Source organism: Bactrocera dorsalis, chromosome 1 (assembly GCF_023373825.1).
Source record: "Bactrocera dorsalis isolate Fly_Bdor chromosome 1, ASM2337382v1, whole genome shotgun sequence".
Taxonomy (NCBI): Eukaryota; Metazoa; Arthropoda; class Insecta; order Diptera; family Tephritidae; genus Bactrocera; species Bactrocera dorsalis.
Window position 1 is genome coordinate 10,452,348 of NC_064303.1, and position 27,150 is coordinate 10,479,497.

The 27,150-nt window shown below is 29.8% G+C and overlaps 1 protein-coding gene across 2 annotated transcripts in view; it reads left to right on the forward strand.

The window, feature by feature from the left end:
• Positions 1-200: 200 nt before the first annotated feature.
• The window catches only part of LOC105222163 (serine/threonine-protein kinase meng-po), a 57,494-nt gene continuing 30,544 nt past the window's right edge, over positions 201-27,150 (forward strand). Inside the window, exon 1 of one of the 2 annotated variants that reach the window (XM_049462631.1) lies at positions 201-1,371. In XM_049462631.1, coding sequence (XP_049318588.1) covers positions 1,359-1,371 — 13 coding nt within the window. In that variant the 5' untranslated portion in view covers positions 201-1,358. Of the gene's footprint in view, positions 1,372-11,892; positions 13,698-27,150 lie in introns of those variants that run through there. The other variant, XM_011199374.4, reaches the window with a different exon arrangement.

Here is a 27,150-nt window from a genome sequence, read left to right on the forward strand (position 1 = left end):
TATGCTGTTAAAATATAAATGGTTGCGGCGGGGTAAGCTGGCGTGCGGCGGGTTGCTTGCTTGCTACGGTCGGTTAGTCGTTTAGTCGGCGTCGTTCGTTTATTCCATCGTTGGTCGGTTCGTGTTCCTTGCGCGATTTCGGTTTTCGTCGCTGTTGTGTTGTTGATTTGGCAAATCATTCCTGCGCACATATAAAATCACAGTGTTTGGAGGCGGCAAAGGCATAATGTGCGTGTACAGCAGCAACAGTAGCAGCGTAAACACACAACAAATACAATACGAATATTAACGGAAAATATAAACTCTCGCTAGCCGAATGCTAAATGCGCGCTCTCCAAGAAAATACAAATGAAATAAAAAAGTAAGCGAACTGCATGCAATATAAAAGTGTATCTTCGTGTAGAATTTTGAACATTTACCGTTGGAAGACTGTGTTGTTAAGACAGCGCTAAGAATTCGAAGCAGAAAGTGAAAGTAATTTTTTTACGATAAAAAACATACTCGGTTCGAAAACGAATTGCGATTTTGTAAAGCAAATTTTTAAACAAACCAAAAATTTTGAAATAAAAAAATTTGAATATAAAATATTTTGACAGAAAAAAATTTTAATAAAAAAATTTTTGTAAAAAAAAAATTTGACAGAAAAAATATTTTGTAAACAAAATTTTACATAAAAAAATTTTAACAAAAAGTGAATTGTGTGAATATTTTAAACAAACCGAAAAAAAGTTTTTACGAAAACTAATTAAAAATAAAAAAATTAAAAACAAACAAAAACTAAACCAAATAAAGTTGAAAAAACCCTACGAAAAAATCACCGCAATAATTTACTACAAAAACAATTTCGCAAAACAACCAACTATTTACAATAAAAACCAAATATTTATTTAAAACTGCGCAAATTTTGGTTTTCGAAAACTTTTGTTGTGTAAACACTCAATTTGATTTTTTTTGGAAAATATTTTTGTAATTTATTTTACAATTGGCGCTAATTTTCGAATATTTTCCATACATACAAATTTACATATGTGTTTATGGTATCGTCGCCGACAGACAGACTTGTTGTTTATTTAAAATAATTGCCGTAGTTTACGAGCACAAGTACTGCTACTATAACTGTCAATTGTGTGTGACTACAACTTGAGCCCAAAATATTATTCTGTTTGTCAAGTTCATTGCCAAATTGACTAACCAATTGCTAAAGCCACAAATCTTGTGGTTGTGGTACAACGTACAAGAAACGTCTACCGTTAAGCGTTTGAGTAGAGTTTTTAAAAACCTGCCAGCCGGCACACATACAACATACTTGGAGACATCCTATCGGTTCATAAGTAAACTGGAGCAGTGTGGCGGCTAAAATGGGCACTATTGGTGAGTGAAAAAAAATTGTTTGGTATTTTGGTGTGAATTTTGAAAATTTCAGAAATTTAAAAATTTAAATTTTTTTAATTTCAAATTATTGTAAAAATTTTAAAATTTTGTAAAAAGTTAAAAATTTGTAAAAATTTCAGAATTGCGTAAAAATTTCAAAATATCATTGAAGTTTCGCAAAAATTTCTAAACTTCGTAAAAAATTCATAATTTCGAAAAAATTTCAAAACTTCGTTACTTTAAAGACAAAATAAGTAAGGGTTTTAAAAATTTCAGAATTTCTAAATTTTGTAAAAATTTCAAAATTTAGTAAAACTTCCGAAACTTAAAAAAATTCAAAATTTTGGGAAAGTTTCAGATTCTCCTAAAAATTTCAAAATATTGTAAAAATTTCGTAAAAATTCAGAATTACGCAAAAATTTAAAAATTTTAAAACTTTGTTATTCTAAAGATATAATAAATAGGTGATATTAAATATTTTAAAACCTCCAAATTTTGTAAAAAATTAAGAAAATTGTCATAATTTCGTAAATGTTTTAGATTTGTAAAAAAAATAAAATTTTGTAAAAACTTCATACAATTTCAGAATTGCTAAAAGTTGAAAAATTTCGTAAAGTTTTCAGAATTTGGTAATAAAATTAATATTGTGTAAAAATTTCAAAATTTCTTAAAATTAAAAAAAAAAATCATAATTTCGAAAAAAAATTAAAAATTTCGTAATTTAAAGAAAAAAAATAGATAAGTGTTTTTAACTTATCTTTGATTGATTTAAGAGCTTTTTTTCGAAAAAAAATAAAATTTCTTGCAGTTTTGAAAATATTTAGTATAAAATAATTGGGCAAATATCTGAAAATTTTTCAAAATATTTTTTCTTTAAACGTAATTTATTATACATTTCTATAGTTATGTGTATTCATAATTCATAACTTTTTTGAAGTTGGACAAAAATTTTTGAAAAAATTCTCAAAAATGTTTTTCAAAGGGTAGAAAAGGATGGATAAGTTTCAGAAGGGGTCGGGTTCACAAGTGGTCGATTTGGTATGGAATACCCCATATACATTGTTAAAAATTTTTATTGAAATTATTTTTTGTATATTTTTATAGTATTTTATATGTTATTATTATATTTTCATTGAAAATATTTATTGGTAGGGTCATGTTAAAAGATTAGCTTCAAAATGTTGCTTCTAAAAAATATTTTCCGCATGTTTAAATATTCATACATATGAATGTATACTTAAATAAGCTGGCGAAGCTTTGAATATTTCATGGTTTCATGGAATTTTTCATATCTTTTTTTATTAAAAATTATATTTATTTTTATTGAATAATATATAAATATTTCACTTAATTTTTTTTAAACACAAAGCTGAAACTCTCGCAATAATTTCTACCGTTATTTTCCCTTAATTCTTGTTTAAGTCAAGGCTTATTCTCTCTCCTCCTCCTCCTTATAGGTTTCCTCTGTTCGCATTTTTTTTAGGAAAAAAATAAAAATGTTAAAAAATTTGAAACTATTTTTTGGAACTGCAGACATAGAATAAGTGGTTTCGAACAAAATTTCGAAAATATTTTTTTTTTACGCAAAAGTATTAAAATTGTAAAAAATTAATTTTTTTTCAAAACTGCCCAAAAATTTATATAAAATCAAATTTATTATGAAAATCATAATAAAAATTTATTGATTATAAGTCGTCACCTGAAATGCCAATAAACGTATCATCAAAAACAAATCGAAAATCATTGTCAGATATAATAAACAATATATAACCATTTTATAACCCAACCTCAATTTTTTTTCAGTTTGACCGTATGATAACCAACAGATAACCATTTTATAACCAAAACTCAAATTTTTTTTCAGTGTGAGTGGTTTTTATTTTAACGTTTTTCCTTCACCTGTAAACTTATTCAAGGTGATGTTACGTTATTTTGCATTTTAGGTTACGAACTATTCTTTTTAACCTACCCAAATATAGAAAATTATTTTTTCGAAAATATGAGAAACATAAATGAAATTATAAATAGGTAAGTTTAACCTATTTAGATATTTCAAAATCTTTCCGAACAAAAGTGCAATAAATGTTTGGTTTCTTTTCACTATCAATAAACAAAAATTACTCATAGAATATTAATCCTCACCCAAAAGTCATTACAGCTTATTTGGTTTTCGAAAATTAATTACATGGCAATTTATAGCTTGAATTGTTGTCTATAAACGCTTTGCGACTATAAAATAACTGTAAAATAATTCTAATGCAGTACATTTGAATACTAGAAATCAGTTTATGGATATAGCGCAGTTCTATCTCTGGCTTTGGGAACTATGTATAATTTGAGTTCGCAGATAATTTATTTATTTTATAACAAAATATAATTTTTTTTGTAATACAAAAAATAAATAAATACATACTAAAATTAAGATTTATAGTTTCGTCAATTCGTGACTGGATTTGTGAATTCATATTCATCTTTATTTCGCGTACCCATTTCAATGCTTTAGACCATTTATGGCATAAATGGCAAGAGCAAAGCTTTGCGCCTAAAACCAGTATATTTATACAGTTTCTCTTTCTCTTTAACAAGTTGGCATATCGTTGAGATCGAAATTAGAAATAATTAGAATTTATTTTTTTTTAATTAGACAAAATTTGTGAAGTGGTGTATCGAACAAACAACTTGCATAAATTTAATACTATGACCTGCCATAAGTTCTGTTACAAGTTCAGACCGTCATAAAAATGAGACTATGATATTCTTGGTATTAAAGTAAATTTAATTTAATAGTATACATATATTAGACTAGTAGTATACATATATTATTAGTATACATATATTAGACAATTTTATTTCAAATGCTCACCTGTTGCTTTCCCACAAGCCCTCAAACAGTTCGGCCTTGGATCAATAGCACGCATAGTTTCTGGTGATATTAAGCAAGCTGCTGGAATGAGAGTTTTTTTGAAAACCTCCAAGTTTCTATGGTTGTATGGTGATCACGTTGAACCCTTGGAAAAAATTTGGAAGATTTTGTAATTTTGCTTCTTCAAAAATAACATTTTTTTTCATGAAGCAGCGGCTTGAATATGTTGGGCCTAATTTGCTCAAAGCAGAGATTTTTTTGTGGCTGCATGGTGATCACGTTGAGCTTTTGGGGAAAATTTGGAAATTTGTGCATAGATTTTGTAATTTTGCTCTTTGGGTGACATATTTTAAGGAACCTTTCAAGTTGCTGACCGCGTTACTGGAGCAGCCGCTTGAATTTGTTGGACCAAATATGCTGCCAGCGCGTTGTTCAGTTCTCCTCACTGCATGTAATGTTAATTTTGTAACAATATTTGTAGCACAAGACTCACTAGATTGGTTTAATCGATTAAATTTTGACTACAAAAATATCAAAAGAAATATATTTCACTTTTTTCCGCATGATATTTTTTCCATATTCAATTCCATTTACTTCATAGATAAGTTGCCTTTAATCCTCCAATTAAATATCTAAATTTGTTATACTCAAATTAGTGACTGCAACTTAGCAAGACACACGACCATATTATCTTACCTATTACCATTAAATATAAAATTACAAAGTTCGCACAGCAACACGAAGTTCATAATAAAAATAGCTTGATAGACAACAGCAATTTTTAGCATTATGCTCGCTGTTGTCCTGTAATTACGCGCGTGGAGCATAAAAATATATTCGTTCGCACGCGTAAAGCTTCCATCAGTGTTCGCTGTTAATGAGGGCAATTGTGCTCAATGCGGTGGCAGCATGTTGCTGCTGTGCTAATAATGTGATGATGATACGTACTTGAGTAAATGCGAGGCGATGGCAAGTACGTAAATAATTATAATCATTTGTGATTGCAGTGGGATCTTTTTATATCGAGATATACAAGTATATATATTCTCATAGTACTAATGCTGCTAGGAAATGTCGACAGTTAGAGCTAGTCATGCCCATTGGAATGTTGACTAGTTTGTAAAACATTTCGTATAAAGACATAAGTAAATTATTTCTCATTTTATATCAGCATCTTTCAATCATATATCATGAGCCGTTCAATCATATGCCATGTATATGATTAATCTGCTGATGGATTCATTTGATAGAATTATCCATCATTACCTCATCTGTTTGCCATTGCTATTGCTGTTTCCCTATATTCATATACTCAGTGCCGATGAAAAATTGGCTCCGGAAAAAATTGATTTTAATAAAAAAAATACAAATTATTAACATATTCGATAATTTTATTAGATATTTTCAAATAGAAAGTAAAAAATATTTGTTATATATACATACAATGTTAAAAAAACTATTTAATTTGAAAAATTAAAAAAAATGTGCCTTTGGGAGATTTTGAAAAATTATTTGGTTGGATGATTATAGATAGATAGTTAATAACTGCGACCTAGGGTCTAGTCTGCCTTCTCCTATATCACACATGGTCACCATGGTCCAGCATTCTGAATAGTTCCAGGAGCCTGCTGGGCGCAACTAAGGTGTTGTGATCCCTGTCCACATAGATGGAACCTAGGGCATTAAGTCTGCTTCTGCAAATTGCTGGACAATCCAGAATCAGGTGTACTGGAGTTTCCTGTTCCTTGTTGCAGAACCGGCAGACTGCGAAAGAGGCTATGCTCATATTGGACAAGTGCTCCCTGAGCCTGCATTGCTCTATGTAGAGCGCGACTAGGAGGCGGAATTTTTCACGAGGCAGGTTGTTATATCCTTAAACCTTGAGAGGTTATACCCTCTTAGAAGCAGCTTGGCGTGGTGTATTCCTGCTGCCTGCTGCCAGTGCTGTTCCCGCTCCACTCTCTCCTCCGTGCGTAGCAGCTCCTTAAGAGCGTGGCACCCTACTGCGATGCATGGTTCTGGTTCCGTCATCTTGGAAGCTGCCGCAGAGCAGGTTTAGGCCAGTGTTAGATCCATTGTGCTCAAAAAAATGATTTAGTTTATGAACAAATTATTTTAAAAAATATTTATTATTTATTATAAAATTAAAAAAAATATATTTCTTTGAAAATGTATTGAAAATCTAAAAAAAAAAGTACATTAGTGTAGTATAATTTTATTTAACAAAATACTTAATATACTAAACATACAAAATGTAGTGAAAATTAAAAAAAATAATAATAATAAAAAAATAATTTTATTAAAAATTATTAATATAATTAAAACAAAATGTTAAAAAAAATATAATAATAAAATTTTTAACAAATTTTTTAATTAAAAATTAATATTAACAATTTAATCAAGTATTTAACACCATATTATTATTAGCCTATGTTAATTTTATTTGGTTTATTACATTTTTTAACAAAGTATTTCATTTAAAAAATTTCAAAAATATTTTTTAAACCTTCAAAAGTTTTTTTAAACTATTATAATAATTAAAAAAAAATTTTTAATTAAAATAATAAAATTTTTAACATAAAATCTGTATAAGAAAGTCTATAAAAAATAGTAATTAAAAAAATATATATTATATAATAACATATTTTTTTAAGAAAAAAAATTTTATAAAAAGAACGTTATTAAAATATAAAAAAATAATAATAATTATAAAAAAAATGATTTTAAAAATATAATAATACAATTTTTTAAGAAAATATTTAATTTAAAACAAATTTAAAAAATTTAATCAAAAATATTAATATTAGCCTTAGCTAAATTTATTTTACAAAAAATAAAATTAATTAAAGAAAATTATGAAAAAATATTAAAAACTATATTTAATAATTTTATAAATGTAAAAAATTGTATTTATTAATTTTTAAGTTTTATTTATTAAAAAAAAATAAATTTCAAAAATTTAATCAGAAGAATATTTAAAATTTTATCTTGGTCTTGGTTAAATTTATTTGACAATGAAAAAATAAAATAAAATAAATTAAAATATTCTTAAAAAATTTAATTAAATAAATATTAAAAAAATTAAAAAAAAAATTTAATAAACTAATAAAATAAATAAAAAATTTCTCAAATCATTTAATTAAAAATTTTGTTTATTATTTAATTTAAACTTAGCCTTAAATAAATTTCTTAACAAAATATTTATAAAAAAAAAACAAAAAATGTTACTTCTTGTATTTCTTGGCAACTAGTTACAAGTTCACTAGTTTGAAAGCCAGTTCATTTCACGAAACTCACTTTCTTTGCTTCGGTCTACGTTATGCTTGGATAAATACAATTTACCAACACAATACAACGGTTTAAATAATGTTGTCGCTAGCTCCACAGGCAGCGCAGACTTTGTCGCCGTTGCCAGCGGTGTTGCGACGACAGTATGCTTCATTTCTTCTCCTTCCATTTTGAGCTATTTTTAGCGCGCTCAAATGTATGAATGTATTTATGTATTGATTGAATAAATGGAAATAAATAAATAAAGAAATATAAATGAAATACATACAATGCAGAGAACAAGCACCTACATATGTAAATATGTATATTTATGATGTTAGTACTCATGAACTTAACTTCGTGTTGTATGTATGTATGTGTGTTTTCTTGTGAGTATGTATTGCGGCTTGTAAGTACCACGCGCAAGACGGGTGGCCGGTTCCAATGTAGGTAGCAACTGCCATGCTGACGCTGCTTGCTCATATAAATAAATAAATGTATTAAGCGCATTTATTGTATAATATACTCGTTTGTATGCATAGTATGTATGTATACATATGGTGAGAGTTGTCACTAGTCAAAAATTACGAGCGCATGGAAGTGACAGCTGCAGTTTTTGTCATATTCCATGCTGTGATTTACGTCGTCGCATTTATGCAAACTCATTTACATATATACATACATATAATCTACTATATAATATTTATTATTGAATTTGCATTGCATCATTGCATAGTTGGGTGACTTGATGTAAATATTTTTTTTTTATAAGAATAAGTTGTGACTTGTTTGAATATAGTTTGCATATTACGTCGTTTGAATGATTTGCTGATGTGGCAGGGTTCATAAAAGTTCTCGGAACAGCAGGTTCGGAGAATGTTAAGTTCATGTTATATTACGAGAAGATTTCTTGTCAAAGAAAAAATTTTTTTTTTTTCAAGAACTTGATTTTGATGGTCTAGTTTGTATGGAGGTTGCGATCAGAACGATAGTTGTGGAGACTATAGCGTTGCCTTAGAAAATAATATCTGTCGTTCTTCCTTTTCGCTGTTTGGCGCCAATTGGAGATTCCAAAGTAGCCAGGCCTTTCTTTCTTCCTTTCTCTACTTGGTCTTTCCAACAGAGTAGAGATCTTCCTCTTCTTCCCTTGGCGGGCACTGCATCGAATACTACCAGAGCTGGAGGGTTTTCGTCTATTCGGACGACATGACCTAGCTAGCGAACCGTAGTCTCTTATTCCGCTGAACTATGTCGATGTCGTCGTATAGCTCATCGTTATATCGAACTTGCCCTTGCCAATGCCAAAGGACTATAAATCTTCCGCAGAACCTTTCTCTCGAAAAATAATAATCTAGGCATAGCAGATCGACTCAGCTTGTCTTGCTTCTGGGGGATTTACATATATTATAAATAAAGACAAACTTAACGTACCCTGTTCAGTATAGAATTAACCCTACTTTTTATATCTTCCTCTTATTAATTCTAAAGTCAAAGTTATCAAAAATATTTATTTTTAATTTTAAGGTATTTTTAATATATTTAATACATACGTAATTATTTCCTGAAAGCAAATAATTTTAATCCTCGCATGCGTCGCTTCTTTCATCCGCCTTCGCACAAATTTTTATGGCATTTTTTTTTGATTATGCATTATTATATCACCCCTGAACCTTTTTCAATGCTCACCTTATAATCAGCGTATGCGCTTTAATGACGCATCGCCTTATAAAAATATACTGCAAGTATCAAAGCAACACCCACATTGGAACATAATTAGAGGGCATTATCCCAAAGCTCGGTATGTGCTTTACCTTAGCTCAAAAATAGAATTTAATATACATATTCATAAGGAGTAAGCGTCATAAGCTTTGTCCTTCAAGAGTATAGGCAAACATACATATAAGATTATATTTATGAATTTGATTTCAGAGGCATGTATTTATGTAGGTGGGTGATTTATTGCAGTGAACAGACCTAAATTGCAGCAAGTATTTTATAGAAAATATCAGCTTTGTAAGGGTAAAATATCAAAACTTGGTTGGTTATTATACTAGTTAGATATCGGTTATATATTGGTTATTATACTAGTTAGATATCGGTTATATATTGGTTATTATACTAGTTAGATATTGGCTATATATTAGTTCTTATACTAGTTATATATCGTCACCTGAAATGCAAAACAACTAATCATCAAAAAAATCAAAATTGATTTTGTTATTACTTACGATTCACTACATCATATTATAAGTAGATATATGTAGCATAAAATTTTCAGCTTCTGCTGTCAGATATAACCAATATATAACCATTTCATAACCAAAACTCAATTTTTTTATCAATGTAAATGGTTTCTGTTGTATCGTTTTTGATGATCACACAAGCCGCTGTTGTACTTTATAATCCTTTCCATAAAATTTTGAGGTTACCTTGGAAGTAAAAAGCTACTTATTTTTTCAACGTTCAATAAAAAAATATTTGATTTTATGGTACCGTTTTTACACTGGAATATATTTTGAGGTTATCAGAAGGTTATTTTGAGGCTCTTTTTAAAACGTTAAGAAACTGAAACTTTCGATTAACACGTAAACCTGTTTTATGTGAGAATATGTTCGACTAATAAAGACAGCTCTCATGCATATTTCCTTATTGTTATCCCCTTAACTAATTTTGAGGTTACCATTTGAGCTATAAAAAAACGGACTGTTCGAAAATCGCGCATGTTTCTTTGTGACTCTCACTATAAAAGATGTCAGCTTCTAGTAGATCATATTACTCTGAAGACACAGTTGAAATTTCAAGTCAACACGTATGATAATCTTCAAGTATGTATATAGTCTCGGAAGGCCATCGTCATCCTATTCGAAAAAGGCAGTTTCGAAAAAACGCATATAGTGTTCTGAGTACCGAAGTTCACTTACCGAAATACTTCGACACTACAACGGATTGAACAGAGTAAATATTTTTTTCAATATTAAACAATCGAATAATGATTTCGGATCTTAAAGTCTAACCTTCTATACAATCAAAAATTTTCAAAAATCAATTTGTTTTGGTTGAAATGAAGTAAAGTTAAAAGTAAGGTGAGGTAAAATGTCGGAATTAATTTTTTATTGCCGAATACAAAGGAATCCCGAACAAGATCCATATTACTTCTTTACGGTCTATATTTAGAGCTGTAGCAGACCCAAATATAAGTAGTTAAAATGCAAAAGGAACTTTAAACTAGTATTAAAATCACTCTTACGTCTACTAGTTTGAGAGTAGTCCTGCTAAACATAAGCAAATATATTTAGCTTTACCAAAATTACTGTGCGGCTCAGATTACCCACTCCAATCCCACACTACCATAAATACCAGCAACTGTATACAAAAATATACCGAAAATTTCCATGCTCCACGCTGTTTTGCTTATTTTGGTGTACAATTCACCGAACAATAGGGACAATCAAAGCTTACAAACAAAAGGAGCACGAGTAAGCACAGCCTTGCCTCCCTGACAGCTAAAAGGACGTCAATGCGCGCCGAAAAAGCCTGCGGGCCTGGCACCAAGCGTCACCGACGATGAAGGCAAATCCGGAGGAAAAAAGCGCAACACAAGCGTTGAAATCTACATAAAACGACGAACGGAAGCAAAAGCGAAAAAAGGACAACGAAGCTTAAAGCAACAACAACAACAAAACAAGAACATAATGCGTCTATCCGCAAATAACCACTTGTACGTGTAAATGGTTCGCGTGTGACTATGTGTGTTTGGTTGTTGCTGGTTTGATGTAGCGCTTCATTATACCCTGTACAGGGTATATTAAGTTTGCCATGAAGTTTGTGCCACAGTTTTGGAGATATCTAGCTGAAATTTTGCAGGCGGGGTTTTTTCTATAAGATGCTACTCATTTGTCGGAATCGTCGATATCGGACCACAATAGCATATAGCTGTCGTACAAACTGACCGATAAAATTCAAGTCCTTGTAAGGAAAACTTTCTTATTTGAAAAGATATCTGGTTGAAACTCGGTACCCATAATTGTCTATGATAATGCTACAAATTGCAAAGAAGTTGTTCAGATTGTACCACTCTAGCATATAGCTGCCATACAAACTGACTGATAAAATTTAAGTACTTGTATGAACAACTTTTTTATTTTACAAGATATCTACACGAAATTTGGCACAGACTATTTTTCAAATCAATATTACGAACTCCGAAGAAATTGTTCAGATCGTACCAATATAGCATATAGCTGTCATACAAACTGGCTGATAAAATTCAAGTACTTGTATGAACAACTTTCTTATTTTATAAGATATATACACGAAATTTGGCACAGACCATTCTTTTAGTTGAAACTACAATATGCATTAAAATTTTTCAGATCGGAGCACTATAGCGTATAGCTGCCATACAAACTGACTGATAAAATTCACGTACTTGTATGAACAACATTTTTATTTTACAAGATATCTACACGAAATTTGGCGCAGACCATTCTTTAAGTCGAAACTACAATCTGCAATAAAATTTTTCAGATCGGTTTACTATAGCATATAGCTGCCATATAAACTGTTCGAAAAAAATCAAGTTAATCCTATCTCTATAAAATTTTCTGCTATAAAAACGCAACAATGAAGGGTATTATAGCTTCGTTGCAGCCGAAGTTATTGTTCTTTCTTGTTTTTGCCTTTGCTTGTGTGCCACTGCTGCAAGTGTGTCATCACAGTGATGACGTCAATGGGAGTACGCTTCCAAACGAATGACTGCTCCCGTTTAGTGACACACAAACACACACATACATACTTGTATGATTTTGTAAAAGTGTATTTTCGTCACACCGAGTGGCGCCTGTGGCGGCGACGTCAGCAGCAGATTACATTTTACCACTTCGGTGTGCCTTAATTTTGTATTACCTGTGGCTGATTGTAATCGTTGGCAGCGCTGCTTACTTTGAAACTTTTTTTGTACTTGCTGTAGTTGTATTTGTTGTTGTTGTTAACAAATCCTTAATACACAACGGCGTGGGTTGACTTTGTGTGCCAATGGCGCGCTTACGGCACACCCGCTACTATGCTGCCGTATAGATGTCTTTATATTTGTATGCGTGTGTGTGTAAAAACCAACACTAGCGCATATTTCTACTCGGCTAGGCTGTTAACTGTTGTTATATGTATGTATATGTGAAATTGTGTGGCACTTCCTTGCTGCATTGGCATGTGCTTCAGCCACAGTCTGGCTATTATCCTCGTCACAGTCCTCATCGAAAGTGCTTGCGCTGCAGTAGTGTACACGGCAAGCTTCTCGTGTGTTCGCTAGCTGGTCCGCCGCACTCATTCGTCTACCGTTTTGTTAACGCTTTTAGTGCCGTGCAATTTGTTTGCGATTTTCATTTGCAATCCATTCAACAAGCAGCATATTTATTGTTGTGCTTTAGTTGTGTTCAATGTCAAGTGGCGCATTGCAAATCAAGCATAAACTAACGGTACACATGGAGTGAATGGTGCGCGTTAACAAAAAAAAAAATAATAATAATAAAGAAAAGTGTAGCAAAAACTCTCGTTGGCCTCAAGTGGTTGCGTGCATGCGTGGGCGCGTGTTAGCTGTTGTTCTTGTTGTTGCGGTCGTTGTCACGTTCGTGTAGTTCCTGTTGCACGGCTGATTGCATCGACAATTTTCCGTCACCTCTTGTTGTTGTGATCAACAGCGAACGCTTGGCGTGTGTGCTGTCAGGCACTGCGCTCATTCCTGTTTTCCGCTTCAACACACACACCTAGACATACACACACTTGTACCACATACAAATAAAACTTTTGTGAGCGCTAGTAAATTTATTGAAATTATTTACTTTGCTGGGTATTATTATTAAATGCGGCATTAAAAGTTTTTATTAAGCGCATATTTCATATTCAATTGCCTAATTATCGCGCGCGCATGTGTGCATGTGTGTGCGCATAGTTTCTTCATTTGACTGTTTTATGTCGTCGTCTACGGTGTTGTAAATAACCGTGAAAAGACACTTGTGGCGGGACGAAATATTGCGCACAATAAAAGTGCCATTAAATCGGCTTACATTGTTGTTGCGGAAGCGGGAGTGTCGCACTCGGAATTTGGTAGCAGCGCACTCACACAAACACTTAGTAAAAATGCAGTGGCTGCTGTTGAAGAACATTGAGAAGACGTTGTCTTATGTGAAACGCATGAAAGGTGAGCGACGCACACAGTTTTTGTAATTTATTGGAATTTTTGCTCTGGTAGACATGGAAATCTGACATTATTTGTGTGCATATTTAACGCATATTTAAGGAAAAATACTAGTCTGTGTTGTTGCTGACATTTATGCTGTTTTAATGTGCATTATGCAGCTTATTTGTAGTTTATTGGATAGTTTGGAGACTTGAAAGCGACAATAAGTTAATTTTGTTATTAAAAATTTAGTATATTTAGTGTGGTTAGGTATTTTGATTTTCTCACATTTACGTTTTTATAGATATGTAATTCCGTTTTTTTTGATATTTTTTCTTCTCTAGTTCGAATTTACTTTTATTAACAGCTCTTGTTGAGAATTCAAAATTTTTTCCTGAAAAAAAAAAAATTTATTATTTTTGCAAATTTATTTTTCAGATTCGAATTTAATAAAATTTTGATATTTTTTCCAGAAAAAAAATTTGATTTATCATTTTTGTAAATTTATTTTTCGGATTCGAATTTAATAAAATTTTGATATTTTTTTTTTAAATTTGTTTTTTTGAGATAAAGCTTTGTCTTTTTAGTTTTGTTTTAATTCGAATTTAATATTTTTTTTAATAATTTGTTTTTGAGAATAATATGTTTTTCTTTCAGAATCGATGTTAATCCTTTTTTAGAACTTTTTTTCAAATTCGAATTTAACAGTTTAATTTTTTTTAATAATTTGTTTTTGAGAAAAGCTTTGTTATTTAATTTTTTTTTAATTAGAAGTTAATAGTTTTTAAAATATTTTTTTTTGAGATTTAGTTTTTTATAGGAATTGATGTTAAACTTGTTTTTGAGAACTTTTTTCCAAATTCGAGTTTAATAATTTTTAATTTTTTGGCATTTGTTTTTGAGAAAAGTTTTGTTTTTTTTTTTGAGTTTTTTTCTAAATTCGAATTAAATATTTTTTTGTAAATATTTCGTTTTTGCGAAAAGTTTTTTTTTTTTTAAAATTTTTCCGAATCCAATTCAATAATTTGGGTTTTGAAAAAACTTTGCTTGGAAAAATATAATTTTTTTCGATATTGAATTTAATATTTTTTTCTGATTTTTTTTTCATTAATTTGTTTTTCGATATTGAATTTAATATTTTTTTCAGATTTTTTTAATATTTTGGTTTTGAGAAAAGCTTTATTTTTTAAGTGTTTTTTTTCAAATTTGAATTTGATTAGTTTTTTGAAAATTTTTTTAAATAATTTGTTTTTGAAAAAATCTTTTTTGAAAATTATTTTCCGTTTCGAATTTAATATAATAATTTAGGTTTCGAAAAAACTTTGTTTGGAAAAATTAAAATTTTTTCGAATTGAACTTATTATATTTTTATGGAGCCTTGAAAGCGCCAACAAGTTGATTTTGGTTTCCAAAACTTCGGAGGAATTCGATGCATTCCAAAATAGTCTTTTAATAATTTTTTTTACGAAAAACTTTGTTGTTTCAGAATTTTTTTTAGTTAGTTAGTTTTTTAAGTTCAATTTTAATAATTGGTTTTCTTAAAATTAATTTTTTTTTTGAAAATTAGTTTTTTTTTGAAAACAATTTTTTTTTGAAAATTATTTTTTTTCAAAATTAATTTTTTTTTGAAAATAATTTTTTTTTTCTCAGAATCGAATTTAATAATTCCTTTTAGAATACTTTTTTCAATGTTTTCTGATTTCGAATGCAATATTTTTTTTTAAAAACTCTGTTTTAGAAAAAAAAAATTTAATTCGAATTTTAATTTAATAATTGTAATGTAATGTTCTAAAATAGTTATTTAACAATTTTTTAGAAAGGGTTTGTTGCTTCAGAATTATCATTAAATTAATTTGAGATTTTTTTGTGAAGATAATTTTTTTGAAGTAATTTTTTTAAATAATTTTTGTTTTCAAAATACAGTGTTTTTCAGCTTCGAATTTAGTAATTTTTTTTTAAATATTTTTTATGAATTATTATGTTTTTCAAATTCGAATGCAAATTTTTTTTTGAAAATCCTTTTTTTTGAGCATAATATTTTTTATTTAAATTTGTATTTAATAAGGAATTAGAATTTCGCTTCAAATTTGAAATTGATATTTTTCCAGATTTTTTGAAATAGTATTATTTTGTTATATGATCTAATAATATACTAAGAATATTTTTTTAGAAGAGCTGAGTTTGGTAATTGTCATTTTCTATTATTTAAATTCAAATTTTTGTAGAATTCTTGTTATTATGTTGTTGTTCTTTTTTCAATTGCGAAACGTATTCGTAATAAGTGCACTCAGGATTCATGTCATTGGCACATAAATCACAAATTTGATATTAGCGCTCACACTCATAATATCAAAATCAGTTGTTTCGCATTTTTTCTACTTCAAAAATTTAATTTTCGAATATTACCGAAAATAAAAAATCACAAAATCATAAAAATTCTAACAAAAATGGGACATTAATATTTTTGAATATTTTCGCCTGCAGAAGCAGCTGTTTTAACAACACAACTTTATCTAATTGAATCAAAATGAGTACTCATAAAGAAATATATTTCATACATATGTATGTTTGTATATGTCATTCTTTTTTCATTAGACTAATTTTTTTCTACTGCAAGACAGAATTTTGAGAAGTTAGACAATCTAGTTCTGAAAATTTATTTTCTTTAAAAGAAAGCGTTTCAAACAAAATTATATGTAATTAAGAACGCAATATTTTCATTTAGAAAATATTCAACTCAATAGTCGATCGATTGTTACATTTCCCGATTTTCGATAATTAGCGATTTCTAGATAATTAAAACTAATTATATAATTTATTTATTAAGAAAATTAAAGATTTTTTGTTATTATTCTGCCGTTGTTAAAATTCAAAGCACCTGCACACCGCGGCGTATGAGTAACTTCTTGCTATGCAGTTAAATGGACATAATGTTAAATAACTATGGGTATATAAACTATCTTCCAAATGGGGTCACACATATGCACCTATATTGAGTGCACATTGTCAATGGCTTGCTGCGGCTGCTGCACCCGCCGAGTGCGCATAGCCTTCAAACGATCATTAAAAAGAAAATCGGCCAATAACCGCATGCATGGTGTCTAGTAAATTATCAAGCATAATTTATTATCTACTTTAACATAATTCTTACTACTTTGACGTCAGTATGAAGAAAAAAAAAAACTGCAAAAAAATATTACAACAAAATGTTTATCTCGCGCTTTGAAGAATTTTCAATCTGTGCGCATTATTTGGTATTATAAAAATTTGACTTGTAAATTGTAAAAGTGTCAAAAAATGTCAACATTATATTACATACATAAACCAACTAAATTGAAAAAAACACACATATAAATGAGAGAAAAAAAGAAAAACAAACAAAACAACGCAATTTCTGTAATGCAATGTGATTTTAATGGGCCACTTGTGACGCACATGATAGCCTTTGACAAACAAAAATAAGCGTAAAATCAAAACAAAAGAAGCGAAAAATACTAAAAATCAGAACAAAGCGAAACAAAGCAAAAAAACATTTGAATACACATAAAAAAGAATATCAACACTTGAGAAAAAGTGAAAAATATAGCACTTAAACGGCTGGCAATACGCGGCGCGACCAACAGGCCGGCAGATGCGGTGAAGTCGCCAACTCTTTAATATGTCTGCGGCTTACTTACGCTGCTTTATTGGCGTCAACTGACTTTTGATGCGTTTAATGATGAACTCCATAATAAATTTTTCTTTAAAAGAAATTGCGCGTTAATGCCTTTATGAGTTTTAAAAATACTTAAAATTTTAAGTTTTGTAATTTTTTTAAATATGAAAATATATATAAATCTTACACTTCACTACTATTTATTGAAGTTCAACGCCTATAAATACTTAGTCTAGGTTTATTTAAAATTAAATTGCACGCACATTGATATGGTCTCCCTCTTCTTCTGTCGTCTTATCACCGTGCCTGCGTATTTTTAAAAATATTCATTTGTCTCTGCCAGGGTTGTTGGTCCCTGCCGCTGTCCGTACTTGCGTCGTCTGCCCAAGACGGTCGTTGGGTGGGCCAATGGGTTCGCCAAGTCGGTTGTTGGCTCAAGATATATAATTTAAAAATAAATAAAATAAATTGCGAAAAAAGTGAAAGCGTGAATGCGTGGGCTGGTTGTCGCACAACTGCAAAAAAACAACAAGAAAAAAAATGAAATGAATTTGATTTAAAAAATGCTAATTTGCATAGCGCTATATGCAATAAACCTATACATATGTTTGATTGTATTTTATGCATAAGATTGCAGTAGCGTTGAAAAATATGGAATATGAAAAATGCAGGACAATAAAAATTATTAAACAAAGTATTAAAAAATAAAAAAAAAAACAAAAATAAATTAAAATATTTTTTTGAAGATAATAAAAGAAAAATTTACTCAAATAAATAATTAAAAGTTAATCTGAGAATTAAATTAAAAATTAAACTATATAAACTTTAATAAAATATAAAAAATAATAATAAAATATGTAATAAAATAAAAATTAATAAAATAAAGGAAAATAAAGGAAAATAAATTATAAAAATTTAGTTGAACAAAATTGAAAAAAAATTATAAAATAAAAATAATAAAAAAATTACATTAAAAAAATATTAAAAAAAATAAAAACAAAAAAAATTAAAATATTTTTTTTAAATAATAAAAGAAAAATTTATAAATTAATAAAATGTACTAAAAAGTTACGTAAATAAACAACTAAAAAATAATTATAAAAAACTTTATTAAAAAAATAATAATTTTAGTAAATACTAAAATTAAAATATAAAAAACTTAAAATAAAATGCAATAAAAGAAAATAAATTATTTAAAAAAATGGCAAAAAATAAAAAAAAATTTAAAAACAATGGAGAAAAAACGAGTTTGAAAAATATCTTAAAAAAATTAAATATTTTTTAAAAATTAATTAAGTAAGAATTAAAAAATAATACAAAAAATAAACAAGTCTTATAAAACAACCTAAAAAAAATTAAATAAACAGCAAATTAAAATACATATGTATATATAGAATATAAAAAAAAAAAAAAAAAAATAATTTTAGTAAATAAAAAAATATAACATAAAAGAATTAAAAAAAATGCAATAAAAAAATAACTTTTTATTAAAATTATTACAAAAAAAAAATTAATTAAAAAATTTAAAAAATAATACAGAAAACAAACTAGTTTAAAAAAGAACTTAAAAAAAATTATTTAAATAGAAATTAAAAAAAAATTAAATAATATATTGAAAAACAAAATTGCACATGAAAATTAACTAAATATTATAAATAATGAAACAATAAAATAATTTAAAAAAATTAATGAATAAATTGTAAAAAAAAAAAATTATAAAAATAGTTATTAAAATTTTTAATATACAAAGTCAGTTTATTTTTTTCTCATTGAGAGACTTGCACCTGCGCATCTGTTTCCAGATCCCGCTTTTTGCTGCGTGGAAGGATTGCTGCGAATTTCTTGGTATTATTTTTTATTCGGTCAATTGTGCTCTGCTGTTATGTTTTCTTTAGCTTCCACAGTTTTTTCCTTTCGTGTGCCACACTTTTTTGGGGCATTGGCGTCTGACACTGTTCGGTAGGCTAATGCATCTCCGAGCGAGGTTGTGTGAGTCGAGCTATACCCTTCATCCATATCATGACCAGGTTCAGCTTTCTTCGTGCTTCTTCTGTATCTCGTGCTGTAATTTCTGCTCCAAAGTCGTCCGCCTAGCCAATTAAACACGATTCGTCTGGCATTTCAAGTTTTAGGATACGGTCGTAGCTGACGTCCACAAGTCTGGGCCTAGAATAGATCCATGTGTTGCTCCTGATGTGACCGCTATTTGTCGTGATCCCTTTCTGGTTTGGTACAGCAGTTTTCTGTTACTAAGGTAGCTACGCTCCATAGCTCTGTGGTAGTTGGGGATTTTAAAGCTTTTTTCGAGATCGTTGATTATATCCAAGCGCTGTTGAAGGCGCTACGGACATCTAAAGTCGCCAGCAACACTATTCTTCTATATTTATGCCTTCATGTTTATGAAAGTCCTCCAGCTTCGTTGATAGCCGCTTCGAGTCTAGGTTAAATAGCCTTTCATAGTACTTTCCCGCTGTGTCAACCATGCATAATGGACGGTATGCTGATGGCAAGTTGGGATCTCCTTTTCCCTTACTGATTAGCACCAGTCGTTGTTTTTTCCAGGGTTCAGGGAATATTCAAAAACTTCAATAATTTCTATGATTTCTTATAGGATCCCGTCCGAGCCTGGTGATTTGTTGGCCTTCAGGTTGCCAGTGTCTAGTTGTAGCTCTTCGATGTTAAACTGGGCAATTTGCGGAAAACTTAGAGTCTGTTCTGGATCACTAGCCCTATTTTTGTGTGTAGGGAAAAGTGCGTTTCCAGTATGATCCATGCAATAAATATATATAAAATTATGAAAAAATTAATAATAAATAAAAATAAATTACAAACAAAATAAATAAAATAATATATTGATAATATTTAAATGGTATAAATAACAATAAAATATATCAAAATACTTGTCGGAATATTTTTTTTTAAGTTTTTAAAAATATATTTCTGTCCAAAAAATTCCACTATTTGATAACAGAAGACAATATATAATTGTATAATATTATATAACGAAAGCGCACATACTAATATTTTTTTTTTTTTTCAAAAACTAAATTTTAGTTTTTATTTCTTGGCTTTCTGTTTGTATTTGATTTTTGTTCTCACCTGTTTTTTGTTTTCAAATATTTCGCCTTTTTTATTACTCTCTAATGCCAAACAGCCAAACCTATCGACTACAGAAAGAAAAACAATATTTCAAACTTCGTGGGCGTGTAAAAAATAAATAATCATGATGAAGCTGAAAAGTAGTAAAATACATATGTACAGAGATATATAATAGTATGTATACTTTTCCATATATACATTTTCGCACATTATATATGTATGTAAATAAACAACCTTTCCCTTACCGCTCTCCCCGCCGGTTTTCAATTTTTAAGCAAAATAAAAATATTTTTCTTTTCTACGCATTTGGTGAGAAGACAAGTGTATGCTATGCGCCTGAGTGTCAAGACTTTTGGACAGTTGACTACCGTTATGAGTCCACATTCAACAAAATATCACGAGTTTTTGCCGACTCAGCAGCAAAATTGTCATGCTCGTAAATTTACAGTGGCAGTGATGCGAAAGAAAAAAAATAAAAAATCAAGAAATCTTATATAAAAGGCATATAGTATAGTTGATTTTGTCAATAGCCTTCGGTTAGTGGGCGTGTTCGCCGTTGCGGTATATTACACGTATAATCCATGTTGCTCGATACCTTTATATATTATTATAGTATAGATTAGTTCTGTGTTTGGCAATTTTTGATCGAATTTGGCGAATTTTGCCGCTATGACGCTGGCAGCGCCCGCTGATTGCTGTGATTGGCAGCGCTGCCGCATTGCCAAATGTGGCTAGGCATTCGTAATTGCCGACATTCAATTGACATGTAATTGAGGTGGGTAAAAATATATGAAATGAATATGAAATTAATAATTTATATGAACACTGGTGGTTGCAAGCGCGACACGCGAAATTGACAGTATTAGTCAATTAGAATAAATCTGATTTGGACTTTTGAAGTGCAATAATGGTATATTAGTGTGGGTATAGCTTGAGGGGTTGAAAAATAAAAGACAATGAGTTATTAATAGAATTTGTATGTATGTATGTACTGCATGTAGTGTATTTTCTGCTTTTATAATTTTTCTTGCGAGTTTGGCCAACACTTTTTTTTAGGAGAAGTTCAAACTCTGGAAAACCGTTAACCGTTAAAAAAATAGAACAAGAAAAAACGTTAACGGTTGCACTGAAGCTGCAAATGCTCTATACAAATGCAAAAGGTTCCTTACAAGTACTTGTTTCCTATAGTTCAATTTGTATGGCAGCTATATGCTATAGTGATCCGAACTGAATAATTTCTTCCGAAAATACGTTATTGCTCTAGAAAATTATCCTTACAAAATTTCGTGAAGATATCTCTTCAATTGAGAGAGTTTTTCATACAAGCACTTTTTTCTGATAGTTCAGTTTCTATGGCAGCTATATGCTATAATGATCCTAACTGAACAATTTCTTGAGAAAATGTATTATTGCTTTAGACAATAATCTTTACAAAATTTCGTGAAAACATCTCTTCAAATGAGAGAGTTTTCCATACAAGCACTAGTTTAGCATAGTTCAGTTTGTATGGTAGCTATATGCTAAAGTGATTCGATCTGAACAATTTCTTCGGAAAATGCATTATTGCTTTAGATAATAATCTTTACAAAATTTCGTGAAGATATCTCTTGAAATGAAAGAGTTTTCTATACAACCTTTTGTGTGCGATAGTTCAGTTTGTAAGGCAACCATATGCTATAATAATCGGAAGTGAACAATTTCTTGAGAAAATGTAGTATTGTTCTAGGCAATAATCTGTACCAAATTTCGTGAAAATATCTCTCCAAATGAGAGAGTTTCCATAGAAGCACTTGTTTCCTATATGCAGTTGTGGGTCTTCGATGTTGGATGTTCCAATTATATCCCAGTTTAGGGTATAAAAACATGTACATATGTATGTATACATACATTTTATAGTATTCTGTAGCCATTTTGGCAGATTTGTAAAAAGTAAAGGTAAAATTCCATCCATCATCATCAAGCATCCGTAGATTTGCTTGTGTTTTTGTCTGGACTTAAGCAGAAAACTTTTTGTACATATATTGATATTGTTTTAAATATTTTGTTTCAGGCTTAAGATGAAACATATTTGTGTATTTTAATTCGTTTGTTTGTTTATTTTGATTTTTTTAAATTTTTTTTTGCATTTTTTTTATAAATTTTTTTTATTTTTTTTTACTTTTGTTTCATTTTTTTTATTACAATTTTTTTTTAAATTTTTTTAAGACCTTTTAATTATTTTTCTTTGCTTTTTACCTCCGTTTTCCAAATTTTGCCACTCTTCTGCATAAACATACAAATGTAAATATGTACATACTAGTACATACACATGTTCGACAAGTTTTCTCTAGTTGTCGCTTCACAGCCAACCTCCAGTTCTCAGAATTTCACTACAAAAAGAAAAATCAAAATTCAAGCCACGCAATAAATACTGTAAATGTTTATTACACACATTGTAACGGGTGATTTTTTTGAGGTTAGGATTTTCATGCATTAGTATTTGACAGATCACGTGGGATTTCAGACATGATGTCAAAGAGAAAGATGCTCAGTATGCTTTGACATTTCATCATGAATAGACTTACTAACGAGCAACGCTTGCAAATCATTGAATTTTATTACCAAAATCAGTGTTCGGTTCGAAATGTGTTTCGCGACAAATTTTGTTCAGCGATGAGGCTCATTTCTGGTTGAATGGCTACGTAAATAAGCAAAATTGCCGCATTTGGGGTGAAGAGCAACCAGAAGCCGTTCAAGAACTGCCCATGCATCCCGAAAAATGCACTGTTTGGTGTGGTTTGTACGCTGGTGGAATCATTGGACCGTATTTTTTCAAAGATGCTGTTGGACGCAACGTTACGGTGAATGGCGATCGCTATCGTTCGATGCTAACAAACTTTTTGTTGCCAAAAATGGAAGAACTGAACTTGGTTGACATGTGGTTTCAACAAGATGGCGCTACATGCCACACAGCTCGCGATTCTATGGCCATTTTGAGGGAAAACTTCGGACAACAATTCATCTCAAGAAATGGACCCGTAAGTTGGCCACCAAGATCATGCGATTTAACGCCTTTAGACTATTTTTTGTGGGGCTACGTCAAGTCTAAAGTCTACAGAAATAAGCCAGCGACTATTCCAGCTTTGGAAGACAACATTTCCGAAGAAATTCGGGCTATTCCGGCCGAAATGCTCGAAAAAGTTGCCCAAAATTGGACTTTCCGAATGGACCACCTAAGACGCAGCCGCGGTCAACATTTAAATGAAATTATCTTCAAAAAGTAAATGTCATGAACCAATCTAACGTTTCAAATAAAGAACCGATGAGATTTTGCAAATTTTATGCGTTTTTTTTTTAAAAAAAGTTATCAAGCTCTTAAAAAATCACCCTTTATATTTCGAATTTAAATTTTATTCGATTTTTTTCACCGTTGGTCTTGTGCGAAAGGTCTAGTTGCTCCATAGCACAAATAATTAGCAAACAGTCAGCATTCATTATTGTTGTTGTATATTATTGCTAATCATTACTACATATAGGTTTTCTATTATGACGTTGTTTTTAACTAAATACCTACTTGTTGCGTGGGTGTATTTAATTTTTTCTATTTTTCATTGGTCAACACTGCCGCCCGCCTGTCTATTTTGTTTTCGAAGCAGTTTATCATTTAGCTGTTGTTTATTTGTAATCAACATTTTTAGCTTATTTTTATATGTTTAACATTTGATTAGCTGCTATGCGATGAGATGACTAATCGATGATCGAACTTTTTTATAATTTTTTGGAATTTTTTTTATAAGAAAAATATTTTTTTTTTGGAAAAAATAGGAAAAAGTTTTTTTTTGTTGAAAATTAGAAAAACTGAAAATAATTTTTTACGCAACCGTTAGATTGATGGCGTGCGGTGAAAATTGTATTTTGAATAAGAATTCTCTACATTATTCACTCACTTGTTAGTTGCATTAATTATTATAAATAATTTTTTTCTACTGTTGCATTGAAATATTGCATGCTTTAAGCTGTAGAACGTGTGAACACTGTATAAGCATTTATCGATAAGCACAATCGTTTGTAGTAACTGACTTTTAAATGAAGTTTCAATGAAATTAGTTGCAAATAGTCTTTGTGGCTGTATTAAGTTTGCCACGAAGCTTGTAACACCCAGAAAAAACATCGAAAACTCTATAAAGATTATATATAAACGATCTGAGTGACGAGCTGAGTCGATTTAGCCATTTCAGTCTGACTATCTGCCTATATATACGCGGTCTAGTCACTCAATTTTTGAGATATCGATTTGAAATTTTTACAGGTCCTTTTCTCCGCGAGTAGCTGCTCATTTGTATCGGAACTACCGAAATTGAACCACTGTAGCACATAGCCACAATACAAACTGATCAATCTAAATCTACTCCTTGTAAGGAAAACTTTTTTGTTTGATGAGACTTTCTCACTAAATTTGGCATAGATTATTTTCCAGGTCAAAGATGTAATCTCCGAACATATTATTCAAATCGGACTACTATAGCATATAGCTGCCATACAAACTGATCGATCAAAATTAAGTCCTTATATAGAAAACTTTTTTATTTTATGAGTTATTCTCACTAAACTCCGCATAAATTATTTTCCGAAGCAACTGATTAATCTTCCAATATATTGTTCAAATCGGACCACTATTTCTGAAACTTTACCTTTTATTCACCTCATTACCTTGAAACCAAAAGCCACATTTATTCATACATAATACATATAGTATGTCGAGTAATAAAAGGAAATCCACCTTCAAACTCAATTAAATTTGTGTTTTAAAAATAAATTCTCAAGCTGTCGTGTACCAAATTTCACATGCTCATTTGTACGAAATGTAGCATTTAAATATAATTTAATTACAGCATTTATTTTGCTTTCTTTTCGCTCTACCGTTAAATTAGCTGAATTCTTCAATCATCTATAATGCCTAATAAATACGCTGCATAATGCTATAAAGTGGTATTAGCGTTGAATATTTGGCGATTAAAAGCGCATGTGTGTTTTCCTTTCATTTTAAGTGGGCGAGACAGCGATTTTTTTAATTAGTAATAATTTAAGATTTCGTTAACTTATATTTTATAGTATTTTGACTAAATATTTTTGTTCCTAATTTGTTCGACACGTGTGCGACTAAGGTGAAAAATATGTCAATCATTGGTGATTTACAATCGCTATGAAAGGAGTGTCACATGATTTTTAATATTTGTGGGTAAATGGCCAGTAGAGATTTTTGGAAAAGAAGTGCCGTTGTAAACTTGGTAGTTGAAATGTGTTTTTTGAACTCAAAATGCTGAGAAAGTACAAGAACTTTTCTGCTTTTCTGTCATTATATTGATTATTCTTAACGCCCTTAAACTATTTTTCCCTTAATGCTTTTTATTTCATCTTTCGTTTCCGATTGATATAAGCTATTCCCAACTCTTCAAAATTCAACCATGCTTCTTTCCTTCCTTTTCACTTATATTATTTTTCCCTTAATATTTATTATTTCAACTTTCGTTTCCAATGGGCTTTTATCTACTATGAATTTCTTTATTTTTTTTATCACTTTTAAAGGCGTCTGCACTAGTCTATACCTATTTCCTACAAGCACACCCAGTCTCTATAAGTTCGTTGGTTTTTTATGGCAATGTGTATATTTTTTATGTCTTGAATTCTTTGGTTTTCAAATAAACATTCAGATAACTGAGGCACGCGTCAATTAATCGGGTAATAAAAACGACTAAAAGTCTTTTGATGCGAAAAAGTTGTATATATCTTTAAACTTGTTAGATGGTTTTGAAACTAAAAAAGTGAAGACTAAAAGAATAATTCAAATAGAAAATTCAAAAGAAAAATTCAAACTAATTATAAAAACAAAAAAAAGTTAACTTCGGTTGCACAGCACCCTTCAGAAATACTAAAGTTTCCATAAAAAAATTTGATTTTGATTGGTGAGTTTATATGACAGCTATATGCTATAGTGGTGCGATTTGGATAATATATGCGGAGATTATGGTGTTGCCTTGAAAACTAATCTATGCCAAGTTTGGTGAAGATAGCTCAAAAAATGAAAAGGTTTTCCATATAAGAACTTGATTTTGAATGATCAGTTTGTATGGCAGCTATATGCTATAGTGGTCCGATATCAGCAATTTTGACAAATAAATAGCTTCTTGTCGAAGAAAAAACGGGTGCAAAATTTCAGAACGATAACTCAAAAATTGAGTGATTAGCTCGCATGCATACAGAGAAACGGAGGGACTTGGCCAAATTGACTCAGCATGCCACGCTGGTCATCTATATATAATACTTTGCAACTTATCCTTGTTATATGTTAACTTCTGGGTATTCAAGTTTCATATTTAACATAATACTCGATATTTAGTTTATAAAAATGCTTTTTATGAAAAAGAACGGTATAAATACTAAACAGAAATACTTAAATACTACAGAGGAATCGATTTTGCTGAAATTTAGCTGTTTGCTTTATTATTTTTTATAGATTTTTTTTGTTATTTTATTTTTTTTATAATTTTTAATTCTTGTAATTTTCTTTTAATTTCCCTTTATTTTAATCAAAATATCTAAATTATTATTTTTTTAGTATTATTTATTATCCATAATTATTCATTCCACTATTCTCTTCCTATTTAGGCATCAATTAATTGATCGCTACTATTTTTACCTGTGTATACTACATAACCAGATAAATTATTTGTAAACAAATGG